The 18,654-nt window shown below is 31.9% G+C and overlaps 2 protein-coding genes and 1 pseudogene across 4 annotated transcripts; 2 read left to right on the forward strand and 1 right to left on the reverse strand.

Moving 5' to 3' along the window:
- The first annotated feature begins 1,424 nt into the window (after positions 1 to 1,424).
- LOC120142353 lies at positions 1,425 to 2,211 on the forward strand. Its single transcript, XM_039157063.1, has 3 exons — positions 1,425 to 1,571; positions 1,653 to 1,950; positions 2,051 to 2,211. Exons 1-3 carry the CDS (start codon positions 1,425 to 1,427, stop codon positions 2,194 to 2,196), a joined length of 591 nt encoding a protein of 196 aa, XP_039012994.1. The 3' UTR covers positions 2,197 to 2,211.
- Positions 2,212 to 6,684: 4,473 nt separating this feature from the next.
- Positions 6,685 to 15,932, forward strand: LOC120142380 (phosphatidylinositol:ceramide inositolphosphotransferase 1-like). 3 transcript variants are annotated; one of them, XM_039157087.1, is made up of 13 exons: positions 6,685 to 6,695; positions 12,627 to 12,836; positions 12,922 to 13,011; positions 13,331 to 13,417; positions 13,519 to 13,587; positions 13,734 to 13,814; positions 14,155 to 14,226; positions 14,355 to 14,415; positions 14,518 to 14,620; positions 14,907 to 15,002; positions 15,080 to 15,126; positions 15,246 to 15,373; positions 15,470 to 15,932. In XM_039157087.1, the coding sequence occupies exons 2-13, from the start codon at positions 12,804 to 12,806 to the stop codon at positions 15,548 to 15,550; spliced, it is 948 nt and encodes a 315-aa protein (XP_039013018.1). In that variant the 5' UTR covers positions 6,685 to 6,695; positions 12,627 to 12,803; the 3' UTR covers positions 15,551 to 15,932. The 3 variants fall into 3 exon arrangements, 2 of the variants coding, with proteins under 2 accessions (XP_039013018.1, XP_039013017.1); XR_005517843.1 differs by lacking the exon at positions 6,685 to 6,695 and having other exon boundaries at positions 12,448 to 12,836; positions 15,470 to 15,607; positions 15,641 to 15,932; XM_039157086.1 differs by lacking the exon at positions 6,685 to 6,695 and having other exon boundaries at positions 12,448 to 12,836.
- Positions 15,933 to 17,037: 1,105 nt separating this feature from the next.
- LOC120142364 lies at positions 17,038 to 18,409 on the reverse strand (annotated as a pseudogene).
- Between the last annotated feature and the right edge of the window lie 245 nt (positions 18,410 to 18,654).

The raw sequence follows: 18,654 nt of genomic DNA on the forward strand, positions 1-18,654 counted from the left end.
CATTTAACCCCGATTATAATTTTTATTTTATTTTGATCCCTCAAATATTATTATTTCAAAATCATATCTAATATTATGTTTTAATTTCATTTTAATTATATGTTATTAAAAGATTAACAGAATCGCATACATGATTTTTTAAATTTTTAACTTATAGTGACGCGTTAATGTGACTTTTAACTTTTTAATAGTGAATGATTATGTTAGATATAATTTTAAAATAAAAGGTAATGAAATAATTAGAATGAAATAAAAATAATAATGAACTTATCAAATCAAAATTATATGGATATTGAAAATTTGTATTTAAGATCTCAATCACTTCATTTGTGATTGGATAATGAAATTTGTAACGCAAACGAAAGTCGGTATCAAGTTTAAATGAGAAAATAAAATATGATTATTTTTGGGAGATACGCTATAGTGTATCCCTGGACTGCCAGGTGGAAAGCTTAGCCCTCCAGAAAATGACATTTTATTTTAAAATAATTGTGCAATTTAGGATTATCTCTCGCTTCTGATTAAGTAAATTAATTAGCCTTAAGTCTAAAACTTTCTAAAGAATTAGAAAATGGATTGGGCCCCACTTACCTGGATTACAAGCCTGCAACTCCATACGTGGACCCCACCAAGATAGTGGGCGCGTGTTGGAAACCTTCCTTCGTAAGCGAGTGGGAAACTCATCCTGGTTTTTTCCGCTATTCTCTCTTTCTTTGCTTTTTATCACTAAAAAATCCCCATCTCGACCCCCCACCGCCACCTTCTCCTTTTTGCTCATTTGTGAATAATTTTTTTAAGGATAAATTGTATGCTTATTACTTAAATTATTAATTTTTATCTGTTTATTATTAAAATTATATATAATATTTAATTTTTATTTTATTTTAATATAAGTATTAACAATTTGATGAAATTTTTATTTTTATAGGTAAATTACATCATTTAAAGTTTTTATTACTCTTAATTTTAGTTATTAAAATTTAAAAAAATTTAATTTAACTACTTAACATTCAAATTGTTTAGGCATTGATCACTCTAATTTATTTTATTAATAATAATTTTTGAATTGATAATTTTTTTATATTATTATTATAAAATAAAAAAAAATAATTTTAAAAGTTAGAGTAATTAAATTATAAGTAATTTAAAAGTGAAGTAATTAAATAAAAAAATTAAATTTTAATGATTAAAATACGAGTGAAAATACAGTTGAGTGATAATTGATGTACTTTATTTTAGTTTTTTTATTTTGTTTTTATCGTTGGGTCTTGCCAAGTTCGCCGCAATCTACGTTATGTCCGTTGAGAAGCAGCTGCAGCTGCATGTAAGGGTCTAGCCGTGGAAGCCCTACTTGTCATTCTCGGGTTTCGTCGCCGCCGGGAACATGGGATCTGTTGTATGCGGCGGCAGGGGAGGTTGATAGGATGCCCGTGAATGAAAAAGCATACGGCGGATTCAACAACACAGGTCTATTGCATTCGCCGGCAACAAAGATCTCTCAAAATATCGATGTTTCCGGCTTTTACCAGCCTCCCCAAACACTTTCTCACCAGAAGCTGCAGGCCGCTCAAGTAAAAAACCTCAAAACAGTGATAAAAATGCTTCTTTCAGCGTGGATTTTTATATAAATTTGTTCGTTTTTTTGTTCGCAGTTTCAGATACTGAAGCAACAGCAGCTAATGAAACGACTAAATGCACAAAAGCAACATCAACAGCAGCACCATCACCATGTGGTTCAAAACAGAGTGAGGAGCAACAATGGTACTAATAGGCCTATGGGTTTGTCACCATCTGCATGCCTCCCTCTTCAGCAGCAAACCCGGATGACAAACGGGTCGGGTATGCAAGCTGTTTACTTGAACAATCCAACTGCAAAAAGGGAACGTGCTGGAACTGGTGTTTTCTTGCCTCGCCGTATTGGTGCACCTTCTGAACCCCGCAAGAAGCCAGGTCCTCTAATATTTTCTCTTTTCATACAAATGCATTACTTTCTTTGTCTTTTCTTTATCAGTATCTGATTTTGTTTTTATTATCTTGATTATTTTGGCAGCTTGTCCTACTGTTCTGCTGCCAGCACGAGTTGTTCAGGCCTTGAACTTGAATCTAGATGAAATTGGCGCCCAACCCCAACTTCATCCTCGTTTCAACCCAAATTTCACTGCAGATGCTGGTACAAAATCATGTCAATCTACTTAGGTTTTACGTTTATAGTTGTATGTATTTCTTTTTTGACTTTGTTGTATATTTGCAGATGCTGCTTTGAGGATGCTTCGAAGTGAGAATGTATTTGGCAATCAAAAGCAACGCAATTTCAGGCAACATCAAGGAATAAATCACGCAGTAGGGTTACCTCAGGAATGGACATATTGACTCTCAACTTTGCTCATCTGCCAGTGGTTGACTATAGGTATTAAGAAGATGAAATGGTTATTTGGGGGAAAATAAAGTAGGAATCTTTAGTTATGAAGCAGCTTTTTTTTTGGGGGGGGACACAGGAAGATGATTACAGGGTTTACGCTTTTGTAAATCTGGGATGTGTCAATAAGTTTATGGATTTTGTTGTTGACAAGTGAATGTTTAATGAAATGAACGGGGACAGTATTTTGTCTAATCTTGTACATCCACATGAACCCTAAGCACATGGGGTGATCTACTATCATCTAACTGTGTGTTATCATGGTGGCAATGGAAACAGTTGTAATAATAAAAGATAGCAGATTGGTCATTTACTAGCTATTATGGTTTAAGGTGGCCTGAATATTTAATGAATTGGTCGATGTCTCTGGAAGCTTGAATTTTGCATCTTTGCTCATTGTAAAAGATTATTAATAATTTAAAAAGGATGAATTTGAACTCGAGTTTAGAGTTGTGAAATGAATCTAGAATGGAGTTCAGAAAACAAAAGAAAGAGACGATTTTTATCTTTGGGAGGCATACATGAATTTGGCGGTGTTGATGAGTTACCGAAGCGTGCTGTAAAACAGTAAAAACAGAGTCGATTAAAAGTAGCACTGGTGGAGTATAATTTTTCTTAAAACTTTTGTTATGTGATTTCATTCCATACCATAATCCAAGTCACAGTGCAAATGTGGTGGCTGATTAGAATAGCCATTTGCAAGCATACTCTTTCCAGTAGAAAACAAGAAGTTTCCATATATGTGTATTATCTTCATTGCTTTGAACTCTTCCCAACAAAAGTATTTGATCCACCATAAACAAACTGAGCTACCGCCATTGCCAGGTAAAACCCACAGTTGTTCATTGTCTCGGTTTTTATCTGTCACTAAATTGATTTAGGCTTTAGGGGAGGCGTGGTATCGGTGGTGGATAGAGGATTGCCGAAAAGGAATAGACGGGACAGAGAGACTAATGGTAAGATTATGATTTTGAATTTTTAAATCATAGATGAATAAAATAATAATGGAAAATGACATATCATACAAAATATTAATAAAATAAACTTCAGCGATCAAAACACGAGTAATTCAAAAATTAAATGATTAAATTGAAAACTTTTAAATTTCACTGACAAAAATAAGAGTAATAAGATAATTGAGTGATCGACCATACAATTTACCCATGTTTTAAAGATGCTAATTCTAGTTAATGGGTGCAAATTAGGTTTTAGGATGGTTTGTGAGGATTGAGAAAGACGAGAAATAGAGAAAGAAAGAGGGAAAAAAGCCGGCATGGAGGTTTTGTCTCCACCGACTGCAAAACAGTCCATTTGTTTTGTTAATTTGGATTCTTCAAAACGCATCGCTCCCGCCTTTGTTGATTTATTATTATTTTGTTTTTGTCTTCAAGGTTTTCGACTTCTTTGAAGCATTTTTCTACAATTTTATGATAAAAATATCCCAACGCGCCTCGGTTCTGGGGAAGGGTCGGCCGTCGGCGGCAAGAACGACCGTTGACTCACTATTGGCTTCCCATCTTTGATTTCCACGTATTATGGGGAGGTTCTACGAAGGTCTAAAATAAGACTAATAAACGGCAATAAAAAGTGTTACAAGTTAAAAGCGTTATCTAATGTTATAAACTGAAATTAAAAAAACTATTAGTCGGAGTAATATAATAATTTGTATTATAATAAAATGAGTTATAAACGGTAAATGTTATGAATTCTAAAATAATTATAAATAGTAAATATTATAAATACTATTAATAATTTAGGTTACACCTAAAATGTTATCAGAGTTTAAGACGATGAAATATTAAAATTTTTCATAATAATAAAATAAATTAAAAGCTTAAAATATTATGAATATATAAAAATACGATTGCACCTAATAATGTAATGTTTCATCAAGAAATAGATTGTAATCTATAATGTTAATACTTTTATTAATAAAATAGATTGCGTCCAAGAATGTCATTATTCACTAAAAAAACATGTTACAATATGAAATCTTAATATTTTTAATAATAAAATTGGTTACGCCTAAAATATTATCAGAGTTTAAGCTGATAGAGCATTGGATTTTCTCACGCTAAAAAATAAAGTAAAAGTTGAAAATGTTATGAATATATATAAGAAATACAATTGCGTCTAATAATGTTATGGTTCACTAAGAAACATGTTGCGATATGTAATCTTAATATTTTTATTAATAAAATAAGTTACGCCCAATAATGTTATGGTTCACTAAGAAAATAAGTTGTGATCTGTAATGTAATGTTAATATTTTTTAATAAAATAAGTTGCACCCAAGAATGTCATGGTTCATTAAGAAATATGTTGTTATATGTTATGTTAATATTATTATTAATAAAATAGGTTGCGCCAAAAAAATAAAAAAATGGTTCAAAATTTTAAATATCGATACTTTTAAATATTAAAAAAGTTGAAGATACGTTTGAAATTTAAAATATCGATACTTATACGGTAATGATCAATATTTTAAAATTAAAAAGTTGATAAAAAAGATCGAATATCGATACATATGCGATAATGATCGATACTTTTAAATATTGAACAAGTTGATGAATATGATCAATAGTTAAAATGTTGATACATATGTCATAAGGTTCGATACTTTTTTATTTATATCGATACTTATGCTCTTGTATTTGTGAAAAAATGTGATACTTTGCAACCTTCTCATTTTCCATATTTTTTTTAATTCTAAAGTATCGATTTTTGTGGAGAAGTATCGATATTTATTATGAGCGAATTGCGAGATAAATTATTTAAGAAAGCAATTCAAAATATAAAATACCGATACTTAATCTATGTTGATTGATACTTTTATATAAAAAAAATATGTTACCTATTATGTTATCATGAAAAACCTGTTTTATCTTACTTTTACATAATATAAACAATTTCATACTTATAATTTAAACGATTATCATTTAAAAAAATGTGTTACCTAGTACATTATCATGAACAATATATTTTGTCTTACTTTTGGCTAATATAAATGGTTTTATACTTATAATTTAAACGATTGACATTAAAAAAAACGCTACCTAATACGTTATCATGAGCAACATGTTTTGTCTAGCTTTTGCATAATATCAACATTTTTATACTTATAACTTAAACAATTGACATAAAAAAGGCGCTACCTACTACATTATCATGAGAAACATATTTTGTCTTACATTTGATCATATAAAAGGTTTCATACTTATAACTTAAACGATGGACATTAAAAAAAAGGAGTTTCCTACTACGTTATCATGAGCATAACAAAATAAGTTAAAAACTTAAAATGTAATGAATATTTATAAAATAAATTGAAAGTATTCATATTTGTGGACAAATATTGATACTTTGCAACATTCTCAATTTTCATGTTTTTCTTTAAATTCAAAAGTATTGATACTTTTGAAAAAGTATTCATACTTTCGAATTAAAAAAACATGAAAAATGATATTTTAACTTTCGAATTTAAAAGTATCGATTGGAAAATTATCGATACTTTGCAGCCTTATCATTTTTCATGTTTTTTTAAATTCGGAAGTATCGATCTAACGCCCTGAATATCGGGTTGATAGTTTCGATTAAACCCGATTGAATTTTAAAATAAAAATAAGAGATCATTTCAATCCAATATTTAGTCTTGTCAAAACTCCTTTGGAAGACAACCCAATATCTAGTCTTATCAATACTCCTTGGGAAGACCACATGATGTCTATTCTGGTCAAATCTCCTTGGTTTCTTCCTCGTAATCCTCAATTGAATTCTATAATACCGCATCAAGACTTGCATTTTAGCCTAAGATTTTTGTTGATGACCATAAGCTATTTCGGACCGCGCATTTAACCAAAGTTGGTGATGCCTCTTTGTTGCTTTCCTTGTGAAGCTCTTTCCTATTTTTCCTTTTTGAGCAAGTCTTGGTACCCGTATTGAGGTGGTGTGACCATTCCTTTTGAGAAATGGAGATTTTATCTTTTCTCTTACCTTGGGAAGACTCCAACCCAGGAAGGTGACATGGTTTATATCTGATTGAAAAGGGTATTTTTAAATTGGGTTTATTAGGAGAAAGAATAAAGTTGTAAACTACCAATAAAGTTACCTAAAAGCTAAAAATCATTTAAAGAAGATTAAGTCACGTAGGGAAAAATGTTCCCTTGACTTCTTCTTGTTCATCCGACTTCAAACCTCTTTTCCTCCTTTAAGTGTTTTAAGAAAAGATGAAAGCTTTGATATATCTCCTTCTCATTCTGATTTTGTAGAGGTAAGAAAGGTAACCTTCACTCCTAGAGCTCAATTCCAAACACACTTTCTCATGTTTTGGTTATGGTGATCAAGATGAGATTTTAAAGAGGTTTTAGGTTTTAGAACATTAGAGTGGTTCTATATCATTTTAAGGTTTAAAATCACATTTCTACCTCTCCTAAGTTATTTGTTGGGTTAATGACTCATTCCATGTTGTTCTAGTGAGAGAAGTGAGGAAAGGCTCCAAGAGCAAAGTAAAGGAGAAAGTAGTTCTTGAGGTTGTTTATATGACTCCTAGTTGTAATGTAACACACTTTTAACCCTTCTCTACTACTTGTAGCTCAATATGTGTAGTATGGTTACTTGTATAGGTGTATGAAGCATTTGAGTTCTAGCATAAAAATGAGTACTTGATGTTATTCAAGCATAATGCAAAGACCTTTTATAATCCTTTGAACATATATAAGCATTAAATAATGTTTAGGACCTTGGGAGGGTATTAGGAGATATTTAGAGTGTTACACTCATGAGAGATATGACAATATGAATTTATGGTATCGGTACTATAGGAATAGTACCAGTACCGTTCGTCTATTAGGCTGAAAATCAAAGGGTTTTGTATAGAAGTATTGATACCCAGTTCTTGGGGTCTTGATATTATTCATAGGGTATCGATACTCAGGGTTCAATATCGATACTAGGGAAAACTTTGCGATTTCTAGAATACCCAAATCGTACCAATACTCGGGATAATATTTGTACCATAGTGAGGCAAGTACCGATGCTATGCGGTGAAGTATCAGTATTGACATGATAATAATGGTTATAAACCCCATTTCATCAAAGGATTCGGGTAATTGTTAGAATCAAAGGGATTCGGGTAATGGTTGGTATAGTTGAGTAGAGGATTATTCATATATATCCAGTTTAGTGCTTGGGCACTTAAAACCACTAATTAGACGTTGAGTTGACGCTATGTAACCCAAACACAATTTAAGTACTCTAGAGAAGTAGACTAGCATGTCAAGGTGCTGACGCTATGTGACCCGGACCTAGCCTAGGGTACTTGTGAATGCTAATGCTATGTGACTCAGATCTCTTTCTTTAGTGAGCAAATAGGGGTGCGAGTTCCGTTATGCTTTTGCGATCCTGAACTACACCATGATGCTTGCTTTTGCTGTTGTGGGTTAAATTTACTCTTATGTTCATAACTATACCCGTAGCATGCTCATTTGTTGGATGCATGTAGTATAGTTGTGTTATTTGTGTGGCACTGAGCTTGTGAGCTCAACGTTCGGAATGTGTTTCCGTGCACATGTTAGTATATTGAGCCGTTTGAGGAGCACCGTTGTCGCAGGACTTCCGACATTCCTCATAGAGTAATGTTTGGTTATTTGTAGTGGGCATGTTTATTCATAGGACCCTTTTTGTTGTATTCAGATTTGTAAACTTTGAGATTTTATTATTTTGATTTAAACTATATGTCGCGAAGCTCCAGTTTGTAAAAGTATTTTATGAATATTGTTAAAGTCATTTCATAAATATATAGTGTTTTAAATGAAAAAAAGTGATTAATCACTTTGGTGGTTCCGTGTGACATTCGAATCATTCGGACTTTGGGTCGGATTAGGGTGTTACAATCGATACTTTCAAATTTAAAAAAACATGGAAAATGATATTTTAACTTTTGAATTTAAAAGTGTTGAAACTTTGCAGTCTTTTCCTTTTTCATGTTTTTCTTTAAACTCGAAAGTATCGATAATATCGCTATTTTTGGGAAAATATCCATACTTTCGAGTTTTTTATAATAGAAAAATTAACATTCCATATCATAACTCATTTTCTTAGTGAACCATAATATTCTTAGGCGAAACTCATTTTATTAATAAAAATATTAACATTTCAGATTGCAACCTATTTCTTAGTGAACCGTGACATTCTTGGGTGCAACCCATTTTATTAAAAAAAATATTAATATTTCATATCACAACATATTTCTTAGTAAACCGTGACATTTTTTGGTGTAACTCATTTTATTAATAAAAATATTAACATTCTAGATCACAACTTGTTTCTTAGTGAACCATGTCATTTTTAGGCGCACCCATATTTGTTATATAATTCATAACATTTTTCAGCTTTTAACCTATTTGCTTATCATAGTAATGTCTAAGGACCCATCAGCTTAAACTCTGGTAACATTTTTTTATTGTTTATAACATTTTAGGTGTAATCTATTGTGTTACTGTATTGATAACTTTTTCAGTTATGCTTTATAACATTTTGTGTTCCGGTTTTAACCTGTAAAATAGGTTTCTCAATTATATCATTTTAAATTATTTTAAAATAGTTACAACTCAATATATTATAAATAAGTTAACATTTTCAGTCCCACTAAATCAGTTCTGTTAAAGACTTTTCAATTTTTCGGTGACGCCTTTTTTAGTCTTATATTAATATGTCGTTTCTAAGAATCCCCCATATTATGGCCCATACCTCTAATTGAATGCTTTTAGTGGGTGTTTGGTTCAAGGATTGTGGGGTTCCCATGTTTGGTTGGCCGAGAATCTCATTCCCGGTAATGTTTTATTACCAATAGTAGATTTTTTAGGGTATATTACCTGGAATGTCATTACCTCCCTTCCCTTAGGTATTGTAACATTACCGGCGTTTTGGACTAAAATATCCTTAATTTTTTTTTCTTTCAAAAATATCATTCTTCTGTCATTGAATAATAAAAATTATACGAAGGTTAAATTAAAAATTTATCCTTAAATTATTTTAGATTTACAAAAAAAAATCTATAATTAAAATTTTATATGAAGTTCAGGGGTTAAAAAAATTTTTCCCTCTCATTAAACCTTTTTTATATTTTTAATTTTGTAAAAAAATTATATAAATATTATGAATTTAATTTTTTAAAGAAAATATATAAATATTTTACAATTTGTAATATTATACAAATATATAATAAGGACAATTTGGTCAAATATACATTCCAATAATCTTTTATTCATTTAACCAAACACGGTAATTTTACATTCATGCTAAACCAACCAAACACAAAATACAACATTCCCAGTAATCATATTCCCTGATAATCTTTTATTCACACTTGTAATCTTACATTCTGTGAACCAAACACACCCTTAGTAATAGCCACTCCAACATATTTTATAATTTTTTTTATCTAAAACCAACATATTATTTGGTCAATGAAATATTAGATCTTTTAAATAATGTTAGAGATTTGAATTTCGATGTTTGCGAAAAGAGTAAATTAGGTTGGAAAGGTAGTCTTACCTTTGTAATACCCTATTTGAATTAAATGATTAATAGATCAGATACATATGGTTATCCCTAAAAAAATTGATTTAAAATTTAAATGTTATTATTAAAATGTATTTAAAAAATAAATTATAAAATAACCTTACCATAAAATAATAAATCATATGGTTATCCCTAAAAAAATTGATTTAAAATTTAAATGTTATTATTAAAATGAATTTAAAAAATAAATTATAAAATAACCTTACCATAAAATAATAAATCAGATGTTATTGTAGGTTTAAGTACGTTCAAACTCGTGAGTTTTAAAATATTGCAACAACAATAATATCAATTAATTTAAGACCCGATTGTCTAAATTTTTTTATTTATTGAATTTAGTTTATTAAATTTTGATAAAATTCCGTTTATTTTTATGCAAATAAAAGTTATTAATTTTTTAAAATAAAAAAAATCTTTTTCATAATCTGATTTTTTTGGGGTTCATTCATTATCATAATAGTAATAAATAAAACTAAAATAAAAATAAAATAATTATTTATTATACGATAAAACTGGTAAGAGCATATATATATATATATATATATATATATATATATAAACCATTGATTTTATTCAAAATAAGAAATATCTCAAAATACAATGAAAATTAATAATCATAATTATAAATTAAGCATATGATCAGGATAATTTCCTATAATCATTGAAACAAAAACTAGCGACTTAAGATCACATAAGGACCATACAAGGAAATATTAAAAATCTAACCAATAATCTCGAACAAAGATTGATACAAACAGATATGATCGCATCGATAAATTAACTATAAAAGGGGATCGGGTTAATTAAAGATCACCGATAGACTCAAACGACGTGAAAAACTATCAACGAACGCAAATTGAGTATACAAACCCAATCTGAGCGTCCAAAGCAGGAAAGATAAAAAAATATAACATATAAGCGTCATCTTGATCTGTCATGTCAAATTAACCATTAGAAAAAGATAAATAAAAAATAGTCAAACGATCGAAAAAACATGCTAAAAGACATAAGAAAACGTGTCATAACGCAGATAAAAATGTGTCATACAAACAACTATATTAAATATTTTTAAAAATAAAAGAAAATAAAGATGCAATATAAAAAAAAATAATAAAGAATACCAACAGTCGACAACTAACTTTAAAATTTATGCCGCCATTGGTCAATAAAGATGAAAAGGAAAAGAGATGGACAATACACCAATAAGAAAAAAAACTAAGTTTTGAAGAACGTTAACCGTTTTTTTAATAGTATATTTTAATTTTGATTTTTTTTGGGGTAAAAGGGTCACTGTTGTATTTGTAGTAAACCTAATTTATCATTTTCGCTCTTATATTCTTTTAAATCAATTTAGTTCTCAAAATTGTTTATGGTGTTCATCATAACCCTCGAAGTCTGTTTTAATTAACATAACCAACCATTAGCCTTCTGCATTTTTCAACACCAACAATTTTCATAACATCTAAATATTACTGACGTGGCTTGTTGATAACATGATATTTATTAATAAAATATTTATTAAATACAACGGTTATAAAAAAATATCCAAAAATTTGATATAATTCCTCAATTTAACGGAAATAAATAATAAAAAATTAAGAATTTGTTCTAACCAATGTATTTAATAAATATTTTAACATAACCTCTTAATCCACAGACGCATAAGAGTCACAATCCTGTTAGTCAAAAACAGTCAACGGACTTCAAAAGTTAAATTGATGCAAAAAACGATATGGACGAAAATGATAAATTGAATTTACTACAAGAACAATAACAACCCTTAAGCCTTTTTTTTTATTAATTTTATGTAAATATAAGATTATATATGCTCACTCGGAATCTAAGGAACAATAATAATTTCTTTTATCATTTTTATAACTTATTCGTGGTTAATACATTATTGTTAGATTAAACAATTTGTGCATCCCAAAATTTTGTTATTGGAACGGTTTTAAGTCGGTTAATTATTCAATATGAATATTTTAAGATTTTTGATAACCCCAAAGATATATATTAGCTTTTTAAAGTAACAAATGGACAGACATACGTGAACTATAAGTCTATGATAATCCAATTTATTATTAGGCACATGAAATAAAAAATAAATAAATTAACCCATCAAAGTCAACATTATTTTGATAAATATCTAAAACGATATTATTTTGATTTAAATTTAACTTTCGCTAAAAATACAAAAATGATATCGTTTTAGTATAAATTGTCATGGGGTAGTTAATTTTTTTAGAATGGATTCATCGAAACAATAACAAGTTGAAAGTTAAATTATTAAATTGAAATGTTTTAAATTCTAATGGTCAAAATAAAAAATGAAAAGAAAATTGAGTGAGAAAAATAGTTTACTCAAATATTATACAGTAGCGTCGAAGTTTCTTTAATCTATTCTTCAAAATAAATTTCTCATTGTTCACAATTGTGAACCCTGTTCATTTATATCAAAGCCGAAGAAGTCTTTAATATCAGCCCTTTTCTCTTAATTCATATTCTCTGCCTTCCTCGTTCCCCGATCCTGATCGTAGATCGCCTCTATTTGATCGTTCGAAGAATCGATCGAGCGTCGGTGGCCGGGGGTTACAGTTGTGGCGGATTTGAAGTTGGTTATTGCAAAAAGAAAAACAGAACATAAATTGAATTTGATACACTTTTACTATTTATTCTTTTGGGGAGGTTAAGGTTTTGGTGAAAAGGGGATTTGCATAAGATTTTGAGCGGTTTTTAATTTTAGAGATGTTGACCATAACCGTTGGGCTTTGAAATACTAAGGAACTGGTTGTTACACGACAACAAGATGACGCTTTACATTGGTCGCGAAGCTTCAAAGGTTTTTTTTTTCGCCCTTCTTCTCTGTGTTGTAGAAATGGGAATTATAAGGGATTTTAATTTAATTTTTTTATTCATTTCTGTAGTTGTGGAAGAGAATTTGTTCAGAGACAGCTACAGAGATCAACCTTCTTCTCGACAATTGGAAATACCTTCTTGCTGGGATAGTTTTTCAGGTTTTATTCCGTTTCAGATTAAACCCATATCGTTTTTCTTCGATCTGTTGCGTTTAAATATTTTCAAAAGTTTATTTCTTTCTGAAACAGTTTTAGCATTTGAAGTAGTGAATGGTGAGTGGAAAAGCTGCCATCTTTCTTAAAAAAACATACATATATATTGCTTTATCAATGCTTTTTTTACCTAAATGGATGTTATTGTCGTTTGTTTAAGTTTTGGGTGAGCTTGTTTAGTGTTTTTGCATTGTTCAAACTTCAAGTATGCTAAATTAGAACATTAAGAAGGCTGTGGGTCTAATATCTGGTTTTGTGCCTGCAGTATATTCATGGTCTAGCTGCCCGAGGAGTTCATTATTTACATCAGCCGGGGCCAACACTTCAGGATCTTGGTTTCTTTCTTCTTCCGGTAGGAACAACTTTCTTTTGGTTTTGTTCTTTGTTTATCTCTAGTTCATGCCAATTATTTGGTGAAATGTCTTATTATATCTAGTTTTTGTGTAAATTTAGGAGCTTGGGCAAGATAAAGGCTATATCAGTGAGACATTGTTCAGCTGTGTCTTTTTATCATTTGTATTGGTAAAGTTATTCTCATGTTGTTGGCGTTTCTTTCTTTACTTTTGTTCAGTTCTCACATTTTTAGTACATGATATGCAGTTCTTTTATTCTGCTCCATTAGCATCTTTTATTTCCAATTTCTAACTCGTGAATTGCTCCATTTGCAGTGGAGTTTCCATCCTTTCATTTTCAAGAGCAAAAAGATCTATACAGTTCTAGTTTGGTGCAGGGTGCTAGCATTTTTAGTTGTAAGTATACCCAACATATGGCCTTCTTGTAAGACCTTTTTTTTTTGTAGGTTATTCCTTCTGTCAAAGTAAGCCTATGTATGTCACTGTGATTATTTAGAATCGTTAGATTCTCCTATTGAACATTAGAATGATTGTCCTTGTTCTGTGCCCGCTAAAAAAATATAATAGAATGTATATCAATTTGAAGTACCATTTTCATCAATAACCTGTTCAATCAAACTGAACGCAATGCTGAAGTTGTTCAACTAACTTTATGAACATTATGAATCTTGATAAATCATGAAACCTTAGGCCATTCCTCAGTTTTTTATTTCCTTTGTTTATCCATGTGATGCAGGCTTCTCAATTTCTCCGAATCATTACATTCTATTCTACTCAACTACCTGGTCCAAATTATCATTGCCGAGTGGTACAGTCTTCAACAGTGATCTTAACTTTATGATTACACTATGAAATGGAATTATTATTATTATTTATTATCAGACACTCCTGTTCTTCGGGTTAACAACATTTAGCTATGACCTCTTCTCTTTGCAGGGTTCAAAACTTGCCAGGTTGCCAAAACCAGATAGTGTGCTTGAAGTCCTCTTCATTAATTGTATGTATTCTTATCGTATATAAAATTTCAATTTATTTCCTTTAAATTTATAACTACGATTTTTAGTAACTAATTTGGCTAATTTACTTGTTGATTTTTCAGTTCCTCGAGGTGTAATATATGGTTGTGGTGACTTGATTTTTTCATCACACATGATCTTCACCCTGGTCTTTGTGCTCACCTATCAGAAATATGGCACACAAAGGTAAATTGCATGGCTTATTCATTTAACTTATTTTTAGGTATTAGCCCGTTGATAAAGGGAAAATAATATAACTATTAGGAACACCTTGAGATTATCATGTCAAGTACCATTCTTGTATTACTTGTGATTCTCAATAGCAAAATGTTTAGATAAAGCTGTACCATAAGCATGTTTGATTAGTTTTCTTGTATACAGTAATTGGGGCAAAGAATTCTAGCATGTTATGTTGCTATACATAAGAGCGGACAATTATTTGGTTTTTGATGGCATTGTTGTCTAATTGCAGGTGTATAAAGCAGTTAGCTTGGTTAGTAGCCGTCACCCAAAGTCTCTTGATTGTGGCATCCCGCAAACATTACACGGTTGACGTAGTTGTCGCATGGTATGAAGTACCCTTTTGAAATTTCTATTATGTATATTTTTTATATTTCTTTTGACTTCAGTATGCACTCTGCACAGGTATACTGTTAATTTAGTGGTATTCTTCATAGACAAGAAACTGCCAGGTTAGAAATTAGAATGCTTTCGACTTTTTTACCTTATCTAGTTTGGTATAACATATACTATTTCTGTCGGTCGGGTCATAACTTTACCCAATAGTTTTAACACCAAGATATTATTGCAGAATTGCCCGACAGAACCAGTGGAAATTTACCAATGTTGCTACCTTTGAGCACCAAAGACAAGGATAGTAAGACCAAAGAAGAGAACCAGAAGCTCTTGAATGGGAATTCGATAGACCCTGCAGATTGGGTATAGTAATTGTATATGCTAATATTTCCTCTTTGAATTTTTTCATGGCAATATCCAATTTATATCGGCATTTATGTTTTTATATTATTTGTTTAGAGGCCGAGAACTCAAGTTAATGGCAAGATTCTGGAAGATGCAAACGGAATCCATGTCGATACTGCAATGAATGGTGCATAGATGATGGAAGCTGCTTTTGATCACTGTAATTGTGCTCTGCTCGAATCCATCTGATCTCGGAGGAAAAGGCTTAGCCTTTTCCAGTACTGCTAATTTGATTTGTATTCTTAAGAAAACAGAAAAGAGTAGTGAACTTGTACATTGTGCTGTCCTTCCCTATCTTGGTTAAAGTCATCAGCCATCATCATCAGCATCCTACATATATCATGGAATTTTCCGAATTCCGATTGCCACTGTGATTCTCTTGTGTTGATGCTTGTTAGAATTCCGTTTTTTTTTCTTTCAACAATTTCGAATGCTGGAAACTTGAAACTGTTCTCTCGATGCCGAAGGCTATTGAGATGAAGTATTTAAGTGTATTGAATCTTTATGTTTCTTGTCAAGGCATTGCAATTTGCAGTTGGTTTTTTCTAGTAGCCAAGAATTAAAAAACCTGTGATCCCTGCAACTTAAAAGGAAGAGCACATGACATTCCATTTCATTACAGATGATGCATGTGATAATGATGTAAGCTAATGCGTATTGTCTGAATGTTCAATTTTGCACAATTCTTTGCCACCCTTTTTTTAGTACGATTGATTGGGCACGATAATGGCCAGGCTGCTGCATCTTTCATGGTCGTGTCGGCAAATTCAATTATCCTTTCTACAATGTTTTATTGATATGCACGTTGTCTTCAGTAGAGCCAACGTGGCCTTGTTGAGGAGCACATATGTAAACATGTCTGATTGAGAGGTTAAGTAACTGTCGTACAAACTAGGTAGAAAAACCGAGTGGTTTCGGTATGTACTTACGGCATTGTCTGATTGAGAGGTTAGAGATGATGCTACAATTGCATTATTGTTGCATGTTTGAATAACCATCACTTTCTATACAGTGGAAAATAGCCAAAATGGGGTCCTCTTGAGCCCCAAGTGGGTGGTTATGCTTATGCCAACACCTGTGAGACATGGACCCCTTGACTCACTTGATTTTGTTACTTTCCCCCTTGTAGAATGAGTGGCCTGAAGAGATTCACTTGATTTTGTTAATTTTCCCCTTGTAGAATGAGTGACCTGAAAGAGAATTAATATTCAAATAGTCTATATGATTATACTATTGATATTTATTCAAAATCTTTCTTAATTATTAAAGATGCAACCTCTATAAATACAATTGTTCGACCGATAATATTTGTTCAAATCTTAATTATTAAAGACACATCCATTGTAAATATAGTTGTTCAAACCCGAGATCTTTAAAAATTTATTCCCGCAAAACATTAGATGAAGCATTGGATATTTACATTTTTGTATTTGGTTTGCCACATTAATGCACACCCATTTTATGTCGACCACTTGTGCATTAAAGAGCTACAAAGGGAAGATTTTATGGTTTAGAACAGCATTGGATAGACTCAAAAGACTCTTGTGGCGGGATCATGGTGTCATCAAATAATCATCTATGCCAAACGCTGCTTGTTATACTTGAATGAACGACTAAAAGTGGTCCCTGGAGATGCCATGCAACGGTTGTTTGTGTCCCATTGAGTGTCCCACTGCTCTATACCGATATCCATTTGCGTGTTTAGCCGAGGTATAGCAAGTGACTCCAGCGTAACACTCAAAGAAAGATAACACCAAAAGTTTCCACATGTATGGAGATGGGGTGAATAAAATGACTATCAGCCATTCCATTACTAATCACAGCAACAAGTTTCACCAGGCTCCTCTACAGTAATTCCCAACTGAATTTTATGATGATGGCATATTGAAGTGAAAGATCCATGAGATAACAAATGCCAATACCATGCAAACTAGGAGAAAGTTGAGGATGCGATGGCCGTGCCAGAAGCTTCGAGAGTCCGTATGGTGTGTCGGTCCTGAGATTGTTGTCGCGGAACTGTTGGTCTCGTTCGCTTGGTCTGTTGACTCAATCTCGTTCGCTCCAACTACATTGCGTGCAATTGAATGACAAATCTCGCTAGTCCTAAAACGATAAAACAGACCGAGTATAGGGAGAGAGGATAAATTGCAGGGAAAAAGATTTCACCACCGATGGAACTCGGTACAAAGAGTAGCTAACATTCCATCGGAAGAAAGAATACCTGTTAATCATACATTATTAAAAGTTAAAGCTACTAGTAAAGTTATCAGAATCTTCAATTATACATAATAAGATAACAATTGAAGACTGTGATATCGTAGCACTTGGCAGGCATTCTTCACCAGTATTCCAAACGTGCCAAGTTTTCGAGCTTCAAATCCTACCTGATCAACCAAGTCAATTAGGGGATTGGGGCCTAGTCAACCACTTAAGTGTAATGTTCAGATGGTACAACTGCTGGCAAACAAGCTAGAATTGCAAAACTTACATCAAAATAATCAATTGTCAATCTCTAGTGTATGTATAGATAGTAAACTGTAAAATCATTGTCAAGAAGCAGTAATTAGTTCCTAGTCTACGCAGTGATAAAAAAGTTCCATGAAAAGACAGTTTTTCACCAATAAGTTAAAAATGTTAGAATTGTTTTACTTGTTTCCTCTGATCTTAAACCAGGCTTCAGCACAGTGTTTATGAGCAGCAGCGAGATCATCCTTACAAGAACAACCCAGTTCAATAGGAACCCCAGATTCATGGCTATTACTTTCCAAACCCAAATGGCAAATTCTACAATCCCTCTCAACTTTCAACTTTGGCCAAATGCACCTTGATTTCAGGGACCTCCCTTTGAATCTCCGCTTCCACGGAACAATCCGAGGCCGAAGACACCCTCCTGGTATCTGACGCGCCGCCGATTTCTTCGTCGGCGAGAACCACCTGCAGTGGAATAAAACTGAGAGAAGCAAGAGTCGTCATCGCCATCCGAGAAGCAGACGGTAGCCTCTCCAGCGCTGACGTCACTCCCGTTGCGCCGGTGAGTCCCTTGCTCTAAATCGATATGGGACATCTCTAGTCATGACATTTGGGGGGGGGGGAATGATGTTATGAAGTTGGAATATTTTGAGGATCAATACTCGATGCGCTCAAAGCTTCGAGCTTTTGCTGGATTTTGAACAAGTTTACATAAAACATGGGAATTTAAATAGTTTAGCATCGAAGTATCCGACCCTTTTAACTCCATT

The sequence above is a fragment of the Hibiscus syriacus genome, unplaced genomic scaffold (genome assembly GCF_006381635.1).
Source record: "Hibiscus syriacus cultivar Baekdansim isolate YM2019G1 unplaced genomic scaffold, ASM638163v2 tig00110828_pilon, whole genome shotgun sequence".
In the NCBI taxonomy this organism is placed as follows: Eukaryota; Viridiplantae; Streptophyta; class Magnoliopsida; order Malvales; family Malvaceae; genus Hibiscus; species Hibiscus syriacus.